General features: G+C 46.3%; 1 protein-coding gene across 4 annotated transcripts in view; it reads left to right on the forward strand.

Annotated features, from left to right (window-relative positions):
* The window catches only part of LOC143284540 (uncharacterized), a 46,305-nt gene that overhangs the window by 7,794 nt on the left and 19,828 nt on the right, over positions 1-18,683 (forward strand). For all 4 annotated transcript variants that reach the window (XM_076591298.1, XM_076591295.1, XM_076591296.1 and 1 more), the window contains 8 exons: positions 6,219-6,295; positions 7,271-7,384; positions 9,407-9,567; positions 11,099-11,400; positions 11,779-11,952; positions 14,048-14,148; positions 15,646-15,873; positions 17,955-18,127. In XM_076591298.1, the coding sequence (XP_076447413.1) occupies positions 6,219-6,295; positions 7,271-7,384; positions 9,407-9,567; positions 11,099-11,400; positions 11,779-11,952; positions 14,048-14,148; positions 15,646-15,873; positions 17,955-18,127 (1,330 nt within the window). The remainder of the gene's footprint in view (positions 1-6,218; positions 6,296-7,270; positions 7,385-9,406; positions 9,568-11,098; positions 11,401-11,778; positions 11,953-14,047; positions 14,149-15,645; positions 15,874-17,954; positions 18,128-18,683) is intronic.

Raw genomic sequence — 18,683 nt, forward strand, 5'->3', positions numbered from 1 at the left:
AGGTTTTCGCTCTGTCTCGTCTAACGCTTTTTTTGGCTATTAAGCGTTTTCATTTGGCCTTATTTTGTTGTATGCGGCTTGCATGTGTATTGTGCTTACATTCTGTGTACTCGTTTCGACTCGGCCCCCTCGATTTCTTCGTATTTTTCTACCTCTGAGTCGATCCTGTCTTTCCTTTCTCTGTTGGGGATCGTATTGTTCGCTGGGTGCTTACGCGCGGTACCATGCCTCGTTTGCCATCCTACGAAGGCAGGGATCATGATGCTGGCAGAGATACTCGCCAAGAGACTCTCCCAGGCCCGGAGCTCATGATTTCTCCCGATAGGGACCGCGGCGATGCGTCTGCAGACGCTGATCGCGGAGGGGACGCTCGTCCCGATAAAACGGTCATGAAGGGGACCGGGGGGAAAGGGATTCGAGCGTCACCTCCCGAAGTGTCCCAGCGCGAGGCGGGTGGAAGGGGGAGTAGCACGTCCTCTCTTGGTGGTGGGAACTCGCGGCTGGGTGCGGACTCCCAAGGGGAGGCCGCCCCCCGCCGTTACCCGGGTCCCCACACGGAGACGGCCCTCAGGGGCCCCAGTGCTGTTTCCCCTCCTCCCTTCTCGGTCGACCCCCCTCCCCCACCTCCTCCTGGGGGAGAAAAACAGTTGGTTCCGGGGGGGGACCTCCACTTAGCCCACCCCGGGCCAAGCCACCCCAGTCTCCCCACGGGAGGGGATTCTGGGCGCGTGGCAACCTGCTATGCAGGTCTCCCCGCTATCCGGCCGGTCTCCCCTGCTGGGGGAGTCCCGCGCGTGTCAGGCGGTTCCGGGCAGTCAGACCGCCGGCCTTTCGGCCTGTCTGACACCCAAGTCGGACCTGACCTCCCTCCGACTTGGCCAGGCTTTTCCCTTCAACGAGGTCAAGGCACCAGTGACCCTTGGGGCTGGGGTCACGGGATGGCTGGTGCCCACGGGTGGTATCCCCCATTCTACCCGTACTGGGGTGCACCTATGGTGCATGCTGGGTTCCCGGGAGGACCAGGGACTAACCCCTGGTCCGCTCCCCACCGGACCCAACCCAGCACAGACCACAGAGTGACACACACAGCCCCGACAAGAGGGATTGACTCTTCGTTGGGCAGGTCGAGCTCCTCGACCAGTGTTAACACTACAGCCTCGAATAGGTCCTCTGTCAGCACGCAGGTGACCGCCACGGTCACTACGGCTTCCTTTTCAGGACCGACGGCAGCTGAGGGACCCCGCTCAGCCCGTGGGAGCCTGCTGGTCCCACCTACCCAGCCCTCGGTCCTAAAAGGAGATGAGTGGGTGTTCGTCCCCTCACAGCATTCGTGGGTCCCTCTGGCGTCCAGGGACGCTCTCTCTGAGAAGGTGTGGCACCCACCATCCCAAGCATGGTTGGACCTACGGTCCACACACTCCCCACCCTCTTCAGGTGTCAAGGACATAACAGAGGAGACCAGGGTCCCTGCTCGGGATCGCCCCAGCTCATCCCGCTGGGCTGACCACAGCCCACAGGACGCCCCCGTGGGTACATCCACTTGGGATGGCACCCAACAGGGGATGGACTGTGAACAAGAAGGACAGCCCCTGTCTTCGGATGAGGACGAACAAGCAGATGAGCACTCTTCGCCCCCATCCCAGTGCGACAGATGGAGCCCACGCCTCCCTAGGGACCAGCCTGAACCAAACTCGGACTTTGCCGAGCTCGAACTGACCCTCCCCAATAGGGTCACACATGCTGAATCAGTCCCTCAGGCAACTTTGTCACCCTTAACCCTCCTACGGTCAGGTGACTCTAACTCCAGAACCACAAGGCGACTCAGAGTGCCAGAAATGGCTCAGGAGTGGCTTAATAAGCCAGCCCGCACCGTCAGGGGTGCTGCTTCCATCCCTCCTCCAGGCAGGGAGTCACTCTCTGCCCCGGGTGCTTTTGCCCCAGGCAAGTTCCTTAAAGATCCCTCCAAGGGAGGAGTGTGGTCCTGGTACACACAGGACCACCCTGCCTACAGGGAAGCAGAGCCCTCTGCGCAGGACAGGATGTTGGTCTCACAGCGCACCACCTTCCCCACCTCAGCTACTCTTCCCTTTAAGACATTTGCAGAGTGGGACAAACTGGCCCGCCGCTGCCTCCTCGAGGTGTCCACGGCTTATACCTTCTTTGACGCGTTCCTCCACAGAGCCAATGAGCTGTGGGAACGACGTCCAGTTCAGCAGGACATGGAGTCTCCTTCCTCTGGCCTGCCTGGCCTCTTCTCAGACCCGAGGTTAAACACTTTTGGCAATCGAGTAGCGTCTGGTCTCACGGCAGCTGCAGACGCAGCTACCAGCCTTCACTTCAATACGGTGCTAGCGCGGCGGGATGCTGTTCTCCGCCTCTCTAACATTCCAGTAGAGGAGAGGGCTGCTCTGCGGTCCATCCCAGCACAGCAGCACTCCCTCTTCGGCCAGTATGCGCCGCATTTTGTCAGCCACAGGGCAGAGACAAACCGGGAGGTGGCCTCATATTTAGCCCAATCCTCCCAGGGGTGCCAGGGTTCTATGCCTTTGAAGAGACCCGCCACCAGGGCTCCTCCATATACCTCGCCTCCTAAGCCAAAGCGGCGTGCTCAGAATCAGCGGCAGAGGAACAAACCACCTCATGGCCGTCCAAGCCGTCCGGCCATGCCCAAGGCCAGAAGGCAGCACCCCCAGTGACTGGGCCCCGATTCAGCACCGCCAGTCGTTCAGCCCCTCCAAGTAGGAAACTTGTCCCGGCACGCGCATCAGTGGCGTGCTCTGGGACTCAACGACTGGATTGTGTCGGTGCTAGAGTCGGGGTACATGCTCCCTTGGGTGGGGGACCGCCCCCCTCTAAGATCCACTCCTCCTCCTTATGTGCCCAGCTCGATGGAGCAGGAGAGCGTCTTAGAGAAAGAGATATCGCACCTACTCCTCATAGGGGCGATATCTCAACTCTCGGACCCGGGCCCCGGTTTTTACGGCCGGTTGTTCGTGATTCCAAAAGTCTCCGGAGGGTGGAGACCAGTCCTGGACTTGTCCCCCCTCAACAGATTCCTCCCCAAGATGAAATTCAAGATGGACACACAGGCACAGATTCGGGAGACCATGCAACAGGGAGATTGGGCGACGTCCATCGATCTGAAAGATGCTTATTTCCATATCCTCATCCACCCGGCATCCCACCGGTACCTGAGGTTCGTGTGGAGGGACAGAGTGTTCCAGTTCTCTGCCCTCCCATTTGGTCTGTCCCTTGCCCCTTTCCTGTTTACCAAGGTGGTCCGGGAATTGGTGTCAATCGTCCGGTCGGAGTCCATTCGGCTCTGTGTGTACCTGGACGACTGGCTTATTCTGGCCCAGTCACAGGCTCTGTGCCAGAGTCATACAGCCAGACTTCTAGACCTGTGCTCCCAACTGGGCTTCATCACGAACCAGGAGAAATGCGATCTGTCCCCGAGCCAGTCCTTCGACTTCTTAGGGATGAGATTCGACACGCGGTCCATGATAGTCTCTCCGACGCCAGATCGGTGGGACCGTCTGGCAGGCCTCCTCAACCACTTGCGCCATTCCTCCCAAGCAACGGCGCGGACACTTTCTTCCCTCCTGGGCATGATGGAGTCCATGGCACCTCTCATCCCTCTGGGCAGGGTTCTCAAGCGCCCTCTTCAGAGGGCACTCAGGCTACGGTGGTCCCAGAGCACTCAGCCATGGGATACCCGGATATGTCTGGGCGAGTGGTTCCTCGAGGTGACATCAGAGTGGTTAACCACCCCTCTTCTGACACAGGGGGTGCCCATAGCCCCACCTACTCTTCAGGTGGCACTATTCACAGACGCCTCCTCCATGGGCTGGGGAGCCCACATGGACTCACTCCATGCAGCAGGGACTTGGTCCCCGGAGGAGCGCCTATGCCACATCAATGTTCTGGAACTGGAGGCAGTTCGCAGGGCTCTCCAGCACTTCATAGCGGAGGCCAAAGGCAAGACCATTCGCTTGTTCACGGACAACACAACAGTCGCTTGTTACGTGAACAAAGGGGGCGGAGCGCACTCGGCAGACCTCTCTCTGCGGACCGAGGCTCTCCTCCGTTGGTGCCACAGCAGGGGCATTGCACTTTCAGCGAGACACATAGCAGGGAAAGACAACATTTTGGCAGATGCTCTCAGCAGGTCCAAGAGTGTCATACACACAGAGTGGACCCTGGACAAGGACACCCTGCAAGGAGTGTGGGAACAGTGGTTCCGTCCGATGGTGGACCTCTTTGCGACAAGGTTCAGCAAGAGACTTCCCACTTACGTCTCTCCAGTCGCCGACCCAGAAGCATGGGCAGTGGACGCTCTCTCTCTAGACTGGAGCAGTCTGATTGCCTACGCGTTTCCTCCCTTTCCAATCCTGTCCAAGGTGATACGGAAAGCCAGGTTGGAACGCCCGCAGATGATCCTCATTGCCCCGAAATGGCCAGCCCAGCCCTGGTTTCCGGTCCTTCAGTCCCTGACACATGTTCCACCACTGGAACTGGAAACCAAACCTCATCTGCTGAGGCAGCCTCGTTCGGGCATTCCTCACTCCAATCCTCAGATGCTCCACCTGCACGCGTGGCTGCTGTGCGGGCGGATCTGTCAGCATCACCATTGAAGTCTTCCACCCCTCGGTCAGCCTCTGTGTCCGCCGCGCTGACCAAGGGGGGTGCCTCCTCCGACCTCCTCTCCATAGTCTCCAAAGCCAGGAGGGAGGGAACAGAGACTTTGTATGACTTTCGATGGAAGAAATGGCTGAGTTGGTGTACAGCTCAGAACATTCCCCCTACTAACCCTACGAGCATGCAGCTGGCCAACTTTTTGGCTCACTGCTCCTCGGTTCTCAACCTGTCTGCTAGTTCTGTGAGAGGGTACAGGTCTGCCATTTGTACCACTATCAAACAGCTAGGTGGTCCCGCTTTTGAAGCTGATTTCCTGCTCAGAGAAGTGGCTAGGGGCGCCTCTCTGAAGGAAGCTAGGAATCCCAGAAGAGTGCCCCTCTGGGACTTGTTCCTGGTGCTGGATTTCATTCGAAAACAGCCCTTTGAGCCATTGGGGACTATTCCTTTTGACCTGCTCACTCTCAAGACCACTTTCCTTCTGTTGCTGGCCACGGGCCGTCGTAGAAGTGAGATTCATGGTCTTAGTGGTATGCCACAAGATCTAGCATTCCACAGAGATGGTTCCATCACTCTTCGTTTCCTTCCAGAGTTTCTGGCTAAGAACCAAGACCCCGAGGTCCCTTCCCCCTCTCTGAGGGTCAGACCTTTGTCGGATATTCTGGCACAAGATGATGAAGATAGGCATCTCTGCCCCGTTCGGTGCCTCAAATACTATTGCAATAGGTCTCGCCATAGGCGTTCTTCTCAGAGGCGCCTTCTCATCTCCCTCAATGAGAATTACAAGAAAGATATCGCTGCAGGCACCATTTCCCGCTGGGTTTCCCAAGTCATTCGTAGAGCCTACTCTCATGCACACAAGGATCTCAGCTGTCTTAATCCCAGAACACACGAAGTGCGGGCCATAGCTACTTCGGCTGCTTTCCAGCACTCGGTACCACTGCAGCATGTCTTGGAGGCAGCCTTCTGGCGGTCGGAGAATCCCTTCATCAACTTCTACCTCCGGGATTTCCGTATGACCAGGGCTGACGGTTCCAAGGGGATTTCCTTTGTCGCGGCTAACACTGCCGTCTCAGTTTCAAGGGCTCCCCATAAGAACCAGTAGGTGTTGCCCTCCTCCATTTGCTTTAAATTCTGCATCAGTTTGACATGGTACAGTATATGACACCAAAAGGAGGAGTTTGTATTATACTCCATGTTTGGTGTTTACATATACTTACCATGTCAAACTCGAATGCCCGCCCGTCCGTCCCCGCGTCTCCGCCGTGGTTCTCATGGGGCATTTTCATTCATGGCCACGGAATGATTCAGCGCTTATAGCTGTTAGAGGCGTTTGATTGGCTAAGAGCGGGCCAGACTAAGAGGGGCGTCTTTTCACTGTTAGCCGCGCGAAATTTGGCCAAACAGAGCAAACCATAGGCCTAGTTTGCATCAGTTTGACATGGTAAGTATATGTAAACACCAAACATGGAGTATAATACAAACTCCTCCTTTATGTCAGGAACGCTATAACATTCCATCGTCTGGAGTGAGTTAATTGGGCCATATCCAGTGTGTATGACCAAGGTGTTGTACCTGCACAGGTTTGCCACCAACACCTGTGGAGCTGATCATCAGACCTTACCAGGACGGCTGCAGCCCAGGCCTCTACTTCAACAAGGTCAGCCTCTTTTGGTTTTTAAACATTAGAGGAGGGGTTTTAAAGTAGAGACATTTTAAACACAGAGAGCAGCAACAAGCCAAAGTTTAAGGTGTGTTCAGTGAGCAACAGATGCACACTTTGAACACATAACAACCTCTATCTTTGTCTGTTCTTTGAGGCTGAAATTGGGTTCAAGATTCAGGGTTCATACAGGTTTAAATTTTTGTTTTGTCTGGTTTGGTTTTTTGGGGGGGCGTGGAGGTGGGGTTGTTTGTTTTTTTGTATTTTTGCTGTCCTGTTATCTGGCTTGTTTTAGTGGCATAAATTGCTGCTCTTTCTGAGTCTGCCATACACAGCCACGCCAGGCTTCATCTGTCAAAGTCCCACAGTGTCGGCCACACACAGGGAACTGTCAGTGTCAGGTCACCAGGAAGCCACACACCAGAGGAGACCCTGCACTGCTGCTGAGTAGTTTCAGTGGTGTAAAGTGGTGCCTGTTCTGATTAAACATATTCAGGACACTAGCTTCTAAGCCCCCTCCTGACGACGGTAATAGCTCAGCCATTAAATTTTTTAGGGGATTGTAAAAGATGGCATGCCATTCTAACTCCTTAAAAATATGTATTAAACACACACACACACACACACACACACACACACACACACACACACACACACACACACACACACACACACACACACACACAGAGATAGAGAGAGAAAGTAGATTTTAAAAAAAGACCCAGGTTTGTGAAAGTTTTTGAATCCGGGCTTTTTTGTCAATGACTGATAATGCAAAATGTTCCACCTCACTGCAGATTGAATACAAGTAGTAAAAAGAAATTTTAGCTCCAAAAATGGAGATTCTCAGTCTGTGTAGCAGAATCTGATTCATTCAAGGGGCCATCACGGGCAGTCCTGACATGGCCCTGTGTGGTCGTCTTGACTGTCAAAAACAACATCACGTCATGTCTGTGCGGGGGGGCATTGCAGAAACTGGTGGCACCACTACAGGACATCCTCAGGGTGGACATCCAAGAGAGCGAGAGCAGCCGCGCAGACCAGAAGTGCACCTTGTTTCTGGAGTTCCGCAATCTGCCGCCGCTGGTGAGTCAGAACAGTTGAAAGGCCGTGATTTTTTCCCCCCTGTGATGAGTAGGAATCAGCAGGAAGTCAGTAATGCTGTCTCATTACAGAACAAGACATGCCCACATCATGGAAAAACACAGGCACTTTACTTTATGTGGTGTGTGTGTGTGTGTGTGAGACTAGAAAACATCTTGTCTGTGTAATTAGGAAAGACGTAATCCATGTGACAAGGAAATGTCTTTTGTTCATTAACATTTTGACAGCTGCTTACGAGAGTCTGCTCATCAGTGAAGGGCTGATGACCAACTGAGATAAGATACGAGGTTACAGGTCAAGATGGCAGTCATTGTTCTTTCTTTGTGACTCCTTCCTCCTAGGATTGCTTCAGTGACACCACTTAAAAGAACTCAGGAAGTAGTTCTTTGTCACTCAAAATCATACCGCATTGATGTCATTTCAGTGACACCACTTAAAAGAACTCAGGAAGTAGTTCCTTGTCACTCAAATCATACCGCATTGATGTCATTTCAGTGACACCACTTAAAAGAACTCAGGAAGTAGTTCCTTGTCGCTCAGATCATACCGCATTGATTTCATTTCAGTGACACCACTTAAAAGAACTCAGGAAGTAGTTCTCTGTCACTCAAAATCATACCGCACTGATTTCATTTCAGTGACACCACTTAACCCTTTCGCTGCCAGGAAAATAAAATTTAAGTGAAATCTATTTGCCAGGGTTTTTTCACAAAAAACAGGTATAAATTTTTTTAAAATTCTGTGCTCTTTGTTATTGGAGAAAGACCCATCGAAGTATATATTTTCTGAAAGGTAAATGAATAAAGAACACAAAACACATGATGTTTTCCCATTTTATATATTTTTAGTGACATGCTGTTGTTTTGAAATCAGTGTTTTGTTTTTTGTCACATTTTCAACTTGTTCATTACTAACATTAGTCAGTAATTTGCACTAAAATATCATATTTTCTGGACAAATGGATATCTGCATACACAAAATCATACTAGAACAGCCACAATAAAAAAAAAATTAAAAAGAGATAGATATACAATGCATTGTGACTTCTCCAAGTGATGATGTGGATGAGAGGCCACGCCCCCTCAGTCTCCACCCCCCTCCTCTTCACCCCTCTCACAGGGTCACTATATCCAGTTCTCATCAGACCGCGTCGGCTGAGTGCCAAGAAAATCGCTCACACTGCCCTGCTAATAATTCAGTCACTTTCTGTTGTCTGCTAAGGTTTACACAGCCAGCATCACTCACTGATAGTCGTATCTTGGCCACTCTCTTGATTGCTCCCTTTATTTTCTATCAAATCGTCCTATAAATGTTCATCACTGTCTTCTTCGAGTTTACGCTTCAATTCTTTCTGAGCATCAGCAAAAGAAAGCAATCTTAGTTGATTTAGTTCGCTATGATCGCATGTCTTGAGCACGGCGTCAGTCCGACATTTTGTTGAGCAAGTGAGGAGAGGAGCCAGGCAAACACTGGGACAGTAACCCAACTAAAATATTCAAATAAAGAACTGCCTCATGACGTAGATGGGGTTTCTAGCTATGAATAGAATCCAGAAAGATTCCCCAAACTAAAACTACCAGCATTTTTGTCAACGAACTGAACGCAAAGCAGGGAAAAGTCGGAATATTTCGATGACGAGTTATCTCATCATTGTGGCAGCGAAGCGTACATGCTTGCCATGATGAGTTATCTCGTCATATAGGCAGCCTAGGGGTTAAAAGAACTCAGGAAGTAGTTTGTCGCTCAAAATCATACTGCACTGGTGTCATTTCAATGACACCACTTAAAAGAACTCAAGAAGTAGTTCTTTGTCGCTCAAAATCATGCCGCACTTACGTCATTTCAGTGACACCACTTAAAAGAACTCAAGAAGTAGTTCTTTGTCGCTCAAAATCATACTGCACTGATGTCATTTTGTCAAGGTTCAGGTATCAAGGGGTTATGCTCTGCTGCATTCTGGTGATGTAAATAAAACAGTGGGTCATGTCACATGTTTGAACGCAGTTCCTCCTGATGGCCAGCAGGGAGTTCGCCGAATCGTTTGTCTCTCTGCTGGACCTGTATTGTCGGCTGAAGGTCAACTACCACATCAGCCCCAGAGACGACGATCAATGGGCACCCACTCTACGAGTTCTCAACATGCTGCGCAGTTACGGCCCCATGCCGTGAGTTATGTGTGTGTGTGCGCATGTGACAGTAGTTGTTGGCATGGTTAGGGATACTCATGACGGGTTTTCCTTTTCTTTCATTCGTTCTTTCTTTCTTTCTTTCTTCACTTGTTTGGCTGTAACTCCCACATTCACTCGCTTGTACAAGTGGGCTTTTATGTGTGTAAGTATTTTAATCCTGCCACTATGGTTTGATTTAGGGGGGGGTGCATGCTGGGGTATGTTCAAGTTGCTGTGTTTCCATAACTTGCCAAATGCTGGATTCTGAGATCTGAATTAATGTGCATATTTGATATCCTGCACAGTGTGTACAAGTGAAGGGCAGGAAGGCACTATTAGCCATAGTTACTTTCAATTTTCTCCCCTTAGGCAGAGTAGTATTTTGCACATGACAGGAATTAGACCCCTAGCAGAGTCTGCACCAGTGAATAATTCCCATTTTAAAGTCAGTGTTAACTCTCTCCATACGAACGGCGAAAGAGACGACGTTAACAGCGTTTCACCCCAATTACCATCATCAAAATATTGCAAGCGGAAGGCTCTTATACTGAAGACGTGAATGTTGACTAAGAATACCACAATTCTGACAACGGAAGCTAAAGGTTGGGTCATTCAGACACCCACTGGACATCCGAGGGGTCTGTGTAGAGGAGAAGAGAGGACTGGCCGTACTGAGTGAGTTAATGTGGTTCACGACAAAGTGAAGGATCACCTGAGGCAACCTGTTTTAGTTTATGTGAAAGGCTGGCTGCTCTGTTGCTCAGCTAACCCACTTCTTTTTTATTTTGATTGGTTTTAAATATTCTGTGTCTTTTGTTGAGGTATTGTTTGGGGGACGGTGGTGAAATTGATTTTAAGTATTGTGATTTCAGATGTCTGTTAATTGGGCATTGTGATGTGTGTGAACGATTCTAGATATTGGGTTGGTTTTTAAGTATTGTAATATTGTTTAAAGTATCGTAGTGTTAGTGTTAAGTATTGTAATGTATATGAAACGTGCATTATGTAGGTATTGTGAAGAACGGTATATATGATCAGCTAGATGCTGTATGCAGGGATCCTTGGGTGTGTCTGAACATAGATTAGTGCTTGGTTGTGTGTTTGTGCATGGTTATGAATGTTGGATTTTTCATTTCATTGTTTAGATGCATGGTTTACTTGTCATTTCTTTGTACATTGTACAGCACAATTGAGCATGTTTTACATGAAAAGGCGCTATGTAAATTGGATTGTTAGTAGTAGATGTAGAAGTAGTATTGTTAGTAGTAGTTGTTGAAGTAGTAGTAGTCATAGAAGTAATATTGTTAGTTGTAGAAGTAGTAGTAGTAGTAGTAGTGTTATTGTTGTTTGTTGTTGTTCTTCTTCTGATTATTATCATTATTATTGTCATTATTATTAGTATTATGATTGTTGTTGTTATTATTATTATTATTACAATCATTATTATTATCATTACTATTGTTATTTGTGTCTTCTCCCCCCCTCACATTATTATCATTCGTAGCGTCTTCTGACCCTGACCTTGCAGAGAAGAGGTGGCCAGAGACCACCTCCAGAAGAGAAGAGCAGAAGATCGACAGACCTCTGATGTACCCCACTACATGATCTACCAGGACTGTGAGCAGTTTGGCTTGCTGCACTTGCTGGGCGTGGTCGATCACTTCATCGGCTACGACATCCGCTTCAAGCCAGCAGCGGAGAGTGAGAGTGGCTTTACTTTCACCTTGTGTGAACCAGAGCGAAGCGAGGCTGTGTTTGAAACGACTGACCCGAAACGTCTGGCTTTCCACGTCAGCGAGTTGATGCTTGGCCAGCGTGTCATACCCAGAGGTAAGAAGGGATCAGTGAGTGTTTTTTTGGCAAGTGTTTTTAAACATGTCTTTTTTCGTGTTCAGGGTAGCGATCGTTGGTGGTATCTGTTTGGAGTATGTGACTGGTAGTTTTATGTAAAACAGTTAATTTGATATGCAACACACACACACACACACACACACACACACACACACACACACACACACATTCATACAAACAAACCAACAGTCACTCTTTAATGTTTTCATTAACAAATGCATTTGACATTTTTGGAGTATCACTTTCAAAGTCAACTTATTTTAAGTGTATTTGCCATTTCCAATCTCATGAGTTCCCTCCAACAGCGGAATCTGTACAAATTCACTGATGCATGTTTTTTTTCTGCTCTTTTCACAGAGGGAGAATTGTGCGGCGCAATGTATTTCTTGACAGACGAGAACTCAGACTATCGATACTACACTGAATTACCAAATGAACACGAGTTACACAGAAGAAAGGCGGAGACTACAAGCGACGTTCCCAGGCTGTACAGAGAGCATGAAGTCACTGTATCGGATGATGATCACATTGGTAAGACAATAAAGATAATAATAATATGATAACAGTACATTTAGGTAAGTGCCCTTGAAATCGAAAGAAGCCATAAGTGTGTCTGTTGGGAGCCCTGACAATTCGCTGTGTCCAGTTGCAGAATTGTGTTTTTCTATTGGACACACAATGGCAGAAACGGTAAAACGTGGGACTTCAGATCCAGTGGTCAGGGTTCGATTCCCTGTTTCAGCCTGGTGTTTTGTCCTTGGGGGAGGGCACTTTACTCCAATTTCCCTCACTCCACCCAGGTGTGAATGGGTACCTGACTTGGTTAGGGAATGTTGAAATGGCGGAAGGAGAGGATTGGGCCCTGCCTTCCTATGCCGAGCTATTCGTATTCGTATTTCTTTTTATCACAACAGATTTCTCTGTGTGAAATTCAGGCTGCTCTCCCCTAGGGAGAGCGCATCACTACACCACAGCGCCACCCAGTTTTTTGTATTTTTTCCTGCGTGCAGTTTTATTTGTTTTCCCTATCGAAGTGGATTTTTCTACAGAATTTTGCCAGGAACAACCCTTTTGTTGCTGTGGGTTCTTTTACATGCGCTAAGTGCATGCTGCACACAGGACTTCGGTTTATCATCTCATCCAAATGACTAGCGTCCAGACCACCACTCAAGGTCTAGTTGAGGGGGAGAAAATATCGGCAGCTGAGCCGTGATTCGAATCAGTGCGCACAGATTCTCTCGCTTCCTAGGCGGACGCGTTACCTCAAGGCCATCACTCCACATCAATAACAGTGGATATATGAGTTCACTATCCTGATTGCCATAATAGGCTGTGGGATGTTTAACTTTTTGAAATGTTTCTTTCTTCCCTGAGACAGCTTCTATACCATTGGCTGTTGCCCAAGTTTTATTTATCAGCAACACCCAGTTGCTTCCCTTGGACTGAGCATGGATATTTCTGTTCTGTTGAGGGCATGTTCAGTTTTGCTTTCTCAGTCAGTTGTATTTTCATATTCTCACTTGGTGCTTTGGGCTTGTTGGCTTTTGCCTCTGCGTTGTTGTTTGCCAGTGTTTTCCAGGGGGCTGGGCGTGTTTTTGATGATGATGATGTATGTGGTTTTTTTTGTATGTGAAGTTTGGCTTTGACTGCACACTCACTGTCAGGGTCAATTATCTCCCTTTCCTTTTTTTTTTTTTTTAATTTTTTTTTTTTAGGATGGGGCCTCTGTTGCATGCAGACAACGAGGCACTCTATATTTCATGTTTTTTCTTTTCTTTATTCTTTTCCTTTTCTCTTTCCTTTTTTTTTTTTTTTTTTTTTTTTTTTTTTTTTTTTTGGTGGGGGGGAAGGGGAGGTGTGGAGGGGGTGGGCTTCATGCTGCTTTTCTTCATTGGCAAAAAAAAAAAAAATCAACGTGAGTTCCAAAGTATGTCTGTTTTGCTATGAATGGACATTATTTGGAAAACTTTCATATTTGAAATGTTACAGTACTGTCTGGGTCAGGGTTTTTCTTGACCTGGTGTGAATTCCTTAGTGCTCGTAATGTATAAACTGTTCCTTTCTCACTTATTCCACTATCATAAAGTGCAATTATTAACATGTGTGTACATGAGTGTATTCGTGCATGAACGTGAGTGTGTGTGTTTGGTGTTTGAATGAGTATTAGTGCATGTGCAAATGAAACCAAGAGAAATTATCTACCCAAGAACTATATTAAGAACTATATCATTTTTGTCAACACATTTGCCCCTATCGATAACAACAGCAACAATAAATGACAACCTTAATGAGACAGCAGTGACATTGACCACAACAACGATAATTTCCAGCCATCACCACCACTTCCACGCTGTGGGTTAACTCTCTCCATACGAACGGCGAAAGAAACAACGTTAACAGCATTTCACCCCAATTACCATCATCAAAATATTGCAAGCGGAAGGCTCTTATACTGAAGAGGTGAATGTTGACAAAGAATACCACAATTCTGACGATGGAAGCTAAATGTTGGGTCATTCAGACACCCACTGGACATCCGAGGGGTCTGTGTAGAGGAGAAGAGAGGACTGGCCATACTGAGTGAGTTAAGTTGATATAGAGCTCTGTGTGTATGATGTTGTTTCAGCCAAGGGGCAGTTCAGTGAAGTGTACCGCATCACGCAGATGGAGCAAGAGCGCAAGGCCATCCTCAAGAAAGTGACCAGCACAGATCCTGCTGTCCAGGAGGTCAGTACCAACCACAACAGTACTGACCCTAATAATAGTAGTAATTAAATGATAATAATGATAAGGGCGCTATATAAATGTACATTATTATTATTATTGTTGTTGATGATGATGATAATAATAATGATAACAATAATGATAAACACAATAATAATAATAATGATAATAAACAGGTGCAACAGCCAAGTGGTTGAAGCATTGGGTTTTCAGTATAAGGTCAAGTCCTGGTCATGGGTACCTGTTGGGTGAAGGTTTGGAGATTTTACCAATCTCCCAGATCAACAGATGTGCACACCCGCCAGTTCCGGAACCCCCGTCATGTGCATACATACACATGCAGAGGGTCAGATCCACCCGTTAAGGACCCTGTAGTCCATGGTGGACTTCACTGGGTTATGGAAACAAGAACATGCCTAGTTTGCATACCCCCTAAAACGGAGTATGGCTACCTACATGGCGGGGTAAAAATGATCATGCACGTATAAGCCTACTCATACATACGAGTGAACATGCGAGTTGAAGCTCTGAAACACAGAAGAACAAGATTATAACAATGATATTTACAATAGTAATAATAATAATTATTATAGTAATGATGATAACAACAACAATGATAATAACAATAATGAAGTACTAACATAATTCATGAATTTGATATCATTGATCTAGATGTACATTTGTTTAGCTTTCTCTCTTGTACAGAGCTGGCAAAAATGTATGTTTGAAATGATACCTTCATTCAGAATTTCTCATTGCTCAGTGTACTTTGCTGACTACACTCAGGACAGCATTTTGACAGATTTTTAACTGATTCAGGACAACATTTCCACAAAATCTTAACTGATTCATGACAGCATTTCCACAGTTTTTCACTGATTCAGGACAGCTTTTCGACAGATTTTTAACTGATTTTTAACTCCTTTTGTCAGAACAACGATTTGCATGACAAAATTTTAGCCTTTCGGTGACTTGGAGAAAAAGGAAAAGAAGACACACATGTGCATGCGTTCCTTGCTAAAAAAATAGCCAGGGAACTCCCGATGAAAATTTGATGAAAGCAGGCCTGCACACCCTCCCTAATGATAATTTCTTCAACCTTTCTTCATGTGTATTTGACTGTGCTTTCATATCTGTGAAACTGCATGTTTGGTGCATATCTGTTATGCATGTGTGGGTGTATGTGTGAATGTGTGTCTTCATGTTTTACATTTATTTGCTTATTTATCATCATTGTTGTCTTATTTATTTATTTATTTATTATTATTATTATTATTACCTTTTTTATACTATAATTATTATTTATATATTTATTTATTTATTTATGTACGCTTATCTATTATTCATTCACCTTTTTTTTTCTCAAGGCCTGACTAAGCGCGTTGGGTTACGCTGCTGGTCAGGCATCTGCTTGGCAGATGTGGTGTAGCGTATATGGATTTGTCCGAACGCAGTGACGCCTCCTTGAGCTACTGAAACTGAAACTGAAACTTTCTTCAGGCCCACCGAAAGGGGGCGGAGCGACTGACCAAGCTGCGAGAGGGCTGCCGCTTGTTCATCAGGGTGTACGGCACCCTGTGGTCGTCTCCCCTTCGCGTCATTCTGGAGAGCATGCCGCAGGGCAAGGGCACCTTACTCTGTCGTCTCAGGGACACGAGTGCTCCGCCCTTCACATGGCCACACGTCAGCTCAGTGCTGAGGCAGCTTGCGTCCTGCCTGGATTACCTGGTGGGTGGTTTTAGTCATGGGCTTGTGGTTGTTGTTATTTTTTTTTTTTTTTTTACAGCAAATTAATAGCTTATTATTGGTTTCTCCAATGCAACGGGAAATCTTTTACAGCTCAGTCTTTTGCGAAGGACTATGACTCTCAAAGTAGGAGGCAAAATTGCACTGGCTCTTAGTGCTGCAGCCTTGGGGATTAGTTGGCCTTTGGGAACCATTCCAACGCCGACTGTCCTAAAACCCTCTTGGCCAAGAGAGTGGGGATGTAACTTGGGCAAGACACTCTCCACTATAATCAAATATTAACCTAAATAGTCGAGACAGCAGTTGCCTCCTCTGCTGTTCTGATGGTCATAGTCAGACCTGACTGACTGTCATATATTGTTGTTGTAGCTATTCTTGTTATCACTATTATCTTTCTAGTTAATTCAGTATCCACTTTAGAATATTCATATGCAGTAAACACATCAATAATTAGTTAGTGTCACTGTATGTGTTCTGTCCAGAATGTGTATTTCTTTGCTTTTAATTGCGAATAAGAAAAATGAAGTCATGGCATATTCTCACCAGACAGTTGGGAAGCTGCAAAGGGGAAACAGCGTTTTTTGGAATACAGGAACGAATATCAACGAAATAAACTGTTAATGAATCGGAAATGTGGCTAAATTTGGGAGACTTACAACCTATTATTGGTATAACTGTGAAGATTTTTCTCCTACTATGTTCAAGCCAAAGCTGGTATTGACAGACAAAGTATTTCCAGAGAAAATGGCAATGTTTAAGTTTACCACACACACACACACACACACACAGGCGCACAACCGAACACAGGGTTATAACATAGACTCACTTTGTTTACACAAGTGAGTCAAAAAATACACAAAATTATACATGATAACAGACATACAAAACAGCCCCCAAGCCCATGGTATGAAAAAGAAGGGACAGTTATCAAGGCCAGAAAAATATTCAAGGCTTTCCAAATTTTCAGATCTTTTTAAGCATGCTTTCAGTCCTGATATAGTCTTTGCTGTCAGCTGGGTAAAATGCAACATTTTTTTTTTTTTTTTATTAATCATAAATATCATCCCTACTACTTATGGTTGTCATTATGAATATTATTGTATTTATCATCATCATCATCTTATTTTTTTTATCATCATTATCATATTGTTTTTGTCAGCATCAGATCATTTTAAGCGCGTAGGGTTACGCTTCTGGTCAGGCATGTGCTTAGCAGGTGTGGTGTATCATTTTTCGATTAGTCCGGATGCAGTGAAGCCTCCTTGAGAAACTGTACTGAACTGAACTATCACCATCATTCATTGTCGTCACCACACCCTGCTGTCATGGTAATGCATTATCAATCGAGATATAAACGATTAAAACTGCCACATCTCCAGTTCATGTCTGGTAACCAAAATAAGATGCCAGATGAATTCAACATTAACAAGAGAGGCAAGGCCTTCAAGACTCACTTGTGATACACTGAAAAAAAAATCCAAGCTTTTTATGTAACAAAACATAATGTTTAAGATGAGAAAGAGCAGTTTAAAGCGAATTAAGTCCCCTGGCATTAATTACAGAGTAATTTCCCTTTTTTACTATCTGCACCAAAACGTTTGCAAAATAAATAAAACTTCCCATGCTAAGCAAAAGAAGTTCCTGTTTGCACAAAAAATGATAATAATGACTCCTTTTTTTGTTGTGTCAGAATAAGAGGTCAAAGCCCCAAGTTTAGAGAATACAAAAAATATAAATATAACAGTAAACACAGTTTGCATATAATTAGGCTTCTTTTTTTTCTTTTTTTGTGCCCATCCCAGAGGTGCAATATTGTTTTAAACAAGATGACTGGAAAGAACTGAATTTTTCCTATTTTTTTGCCAAATTTGGTGTCAACTGACAAAGTATTTGCAGAGAAAATGTCAATGTTAAAGTTTACCACGGACACACACACACACACACACACGGACACACACACACACACACACAGACAACCGAACACCGGGTGAAAACATAGACTCACTTTGTTTACACAAGTGAGTCAAAAATCATGATTTTTTTTTTTTTTTTTTTTTGTGCAGGCCGAGAGAGGATTGATCTACGGAAGTTTTTGTTGCGCCAAGATTTTGATCTTGTCCGAGAAGGAGGACACCAACGAGGATCAGAATCAGACGCTGGTCATCCGCATGGGAGACCCAAGTGTGGCTGTGTACCTGGACACATTGCCCTGTTCCCACCCTCTCAATGTTGACAGGTGAGTGAGTCACCTTGTCATTGATGTTTTATTTATTGTCCTTCTCTCTCTGGGACTGTTGGATTGACAGGGGTGAGTGCACTAGCCCTGTGGTGGTCTTGTTATTGTGTTTTGAAGCATTTCTGTGCGGAAGGTAGGTGTGCATTCATATTGGTATGTGTGTTTGTGTGTGTGTGTGTCTGTTTATATGCATGTGTGAGGGTGGTGGTGTGTATGTGTGTGTGGGAGGGTGGGAGGGGTGGGGTTGAGAGAGCATGCCTGAGCCAGCATTGCTTGTATTTGTTTTGTTTTTTTTGCAATTTCTAGATGTGGAATGATTGATTACTGAATGTCATTTTAACACCCCATGTTCACACTGAATTCTTCTATCAGAAGCAAGTAAAGAGTCTTACAGCTCTGGAAAGACAGGGCGATGGCGTGGCGGTAATGCACCTGACTAGGAAGCAAGTGTGCATGAGTTTGAGTCCCATATATATGGACCAGGATTTTAACTCTCCCCCAGCCACCCCCACCCCACCCCTGATGGGCGTTCAGCCCTGAAATGGCCCCGTTGTGG

Source organism: Babylonia areolata, chromosome 8 (assembly GCF_041734735.1).
Source record: "Babylonia areolata isolate BAREFJ2019XMU chromosome 8, ASM4173473v1, whole genome shotgun sequence".
Classification (NCBI taxonomy): Eukaryota; Metazoa; Mollusca; class Gastropoda; order Neogastropoda; family Buccinidae; genus Babylonia; species Babylonia areolata.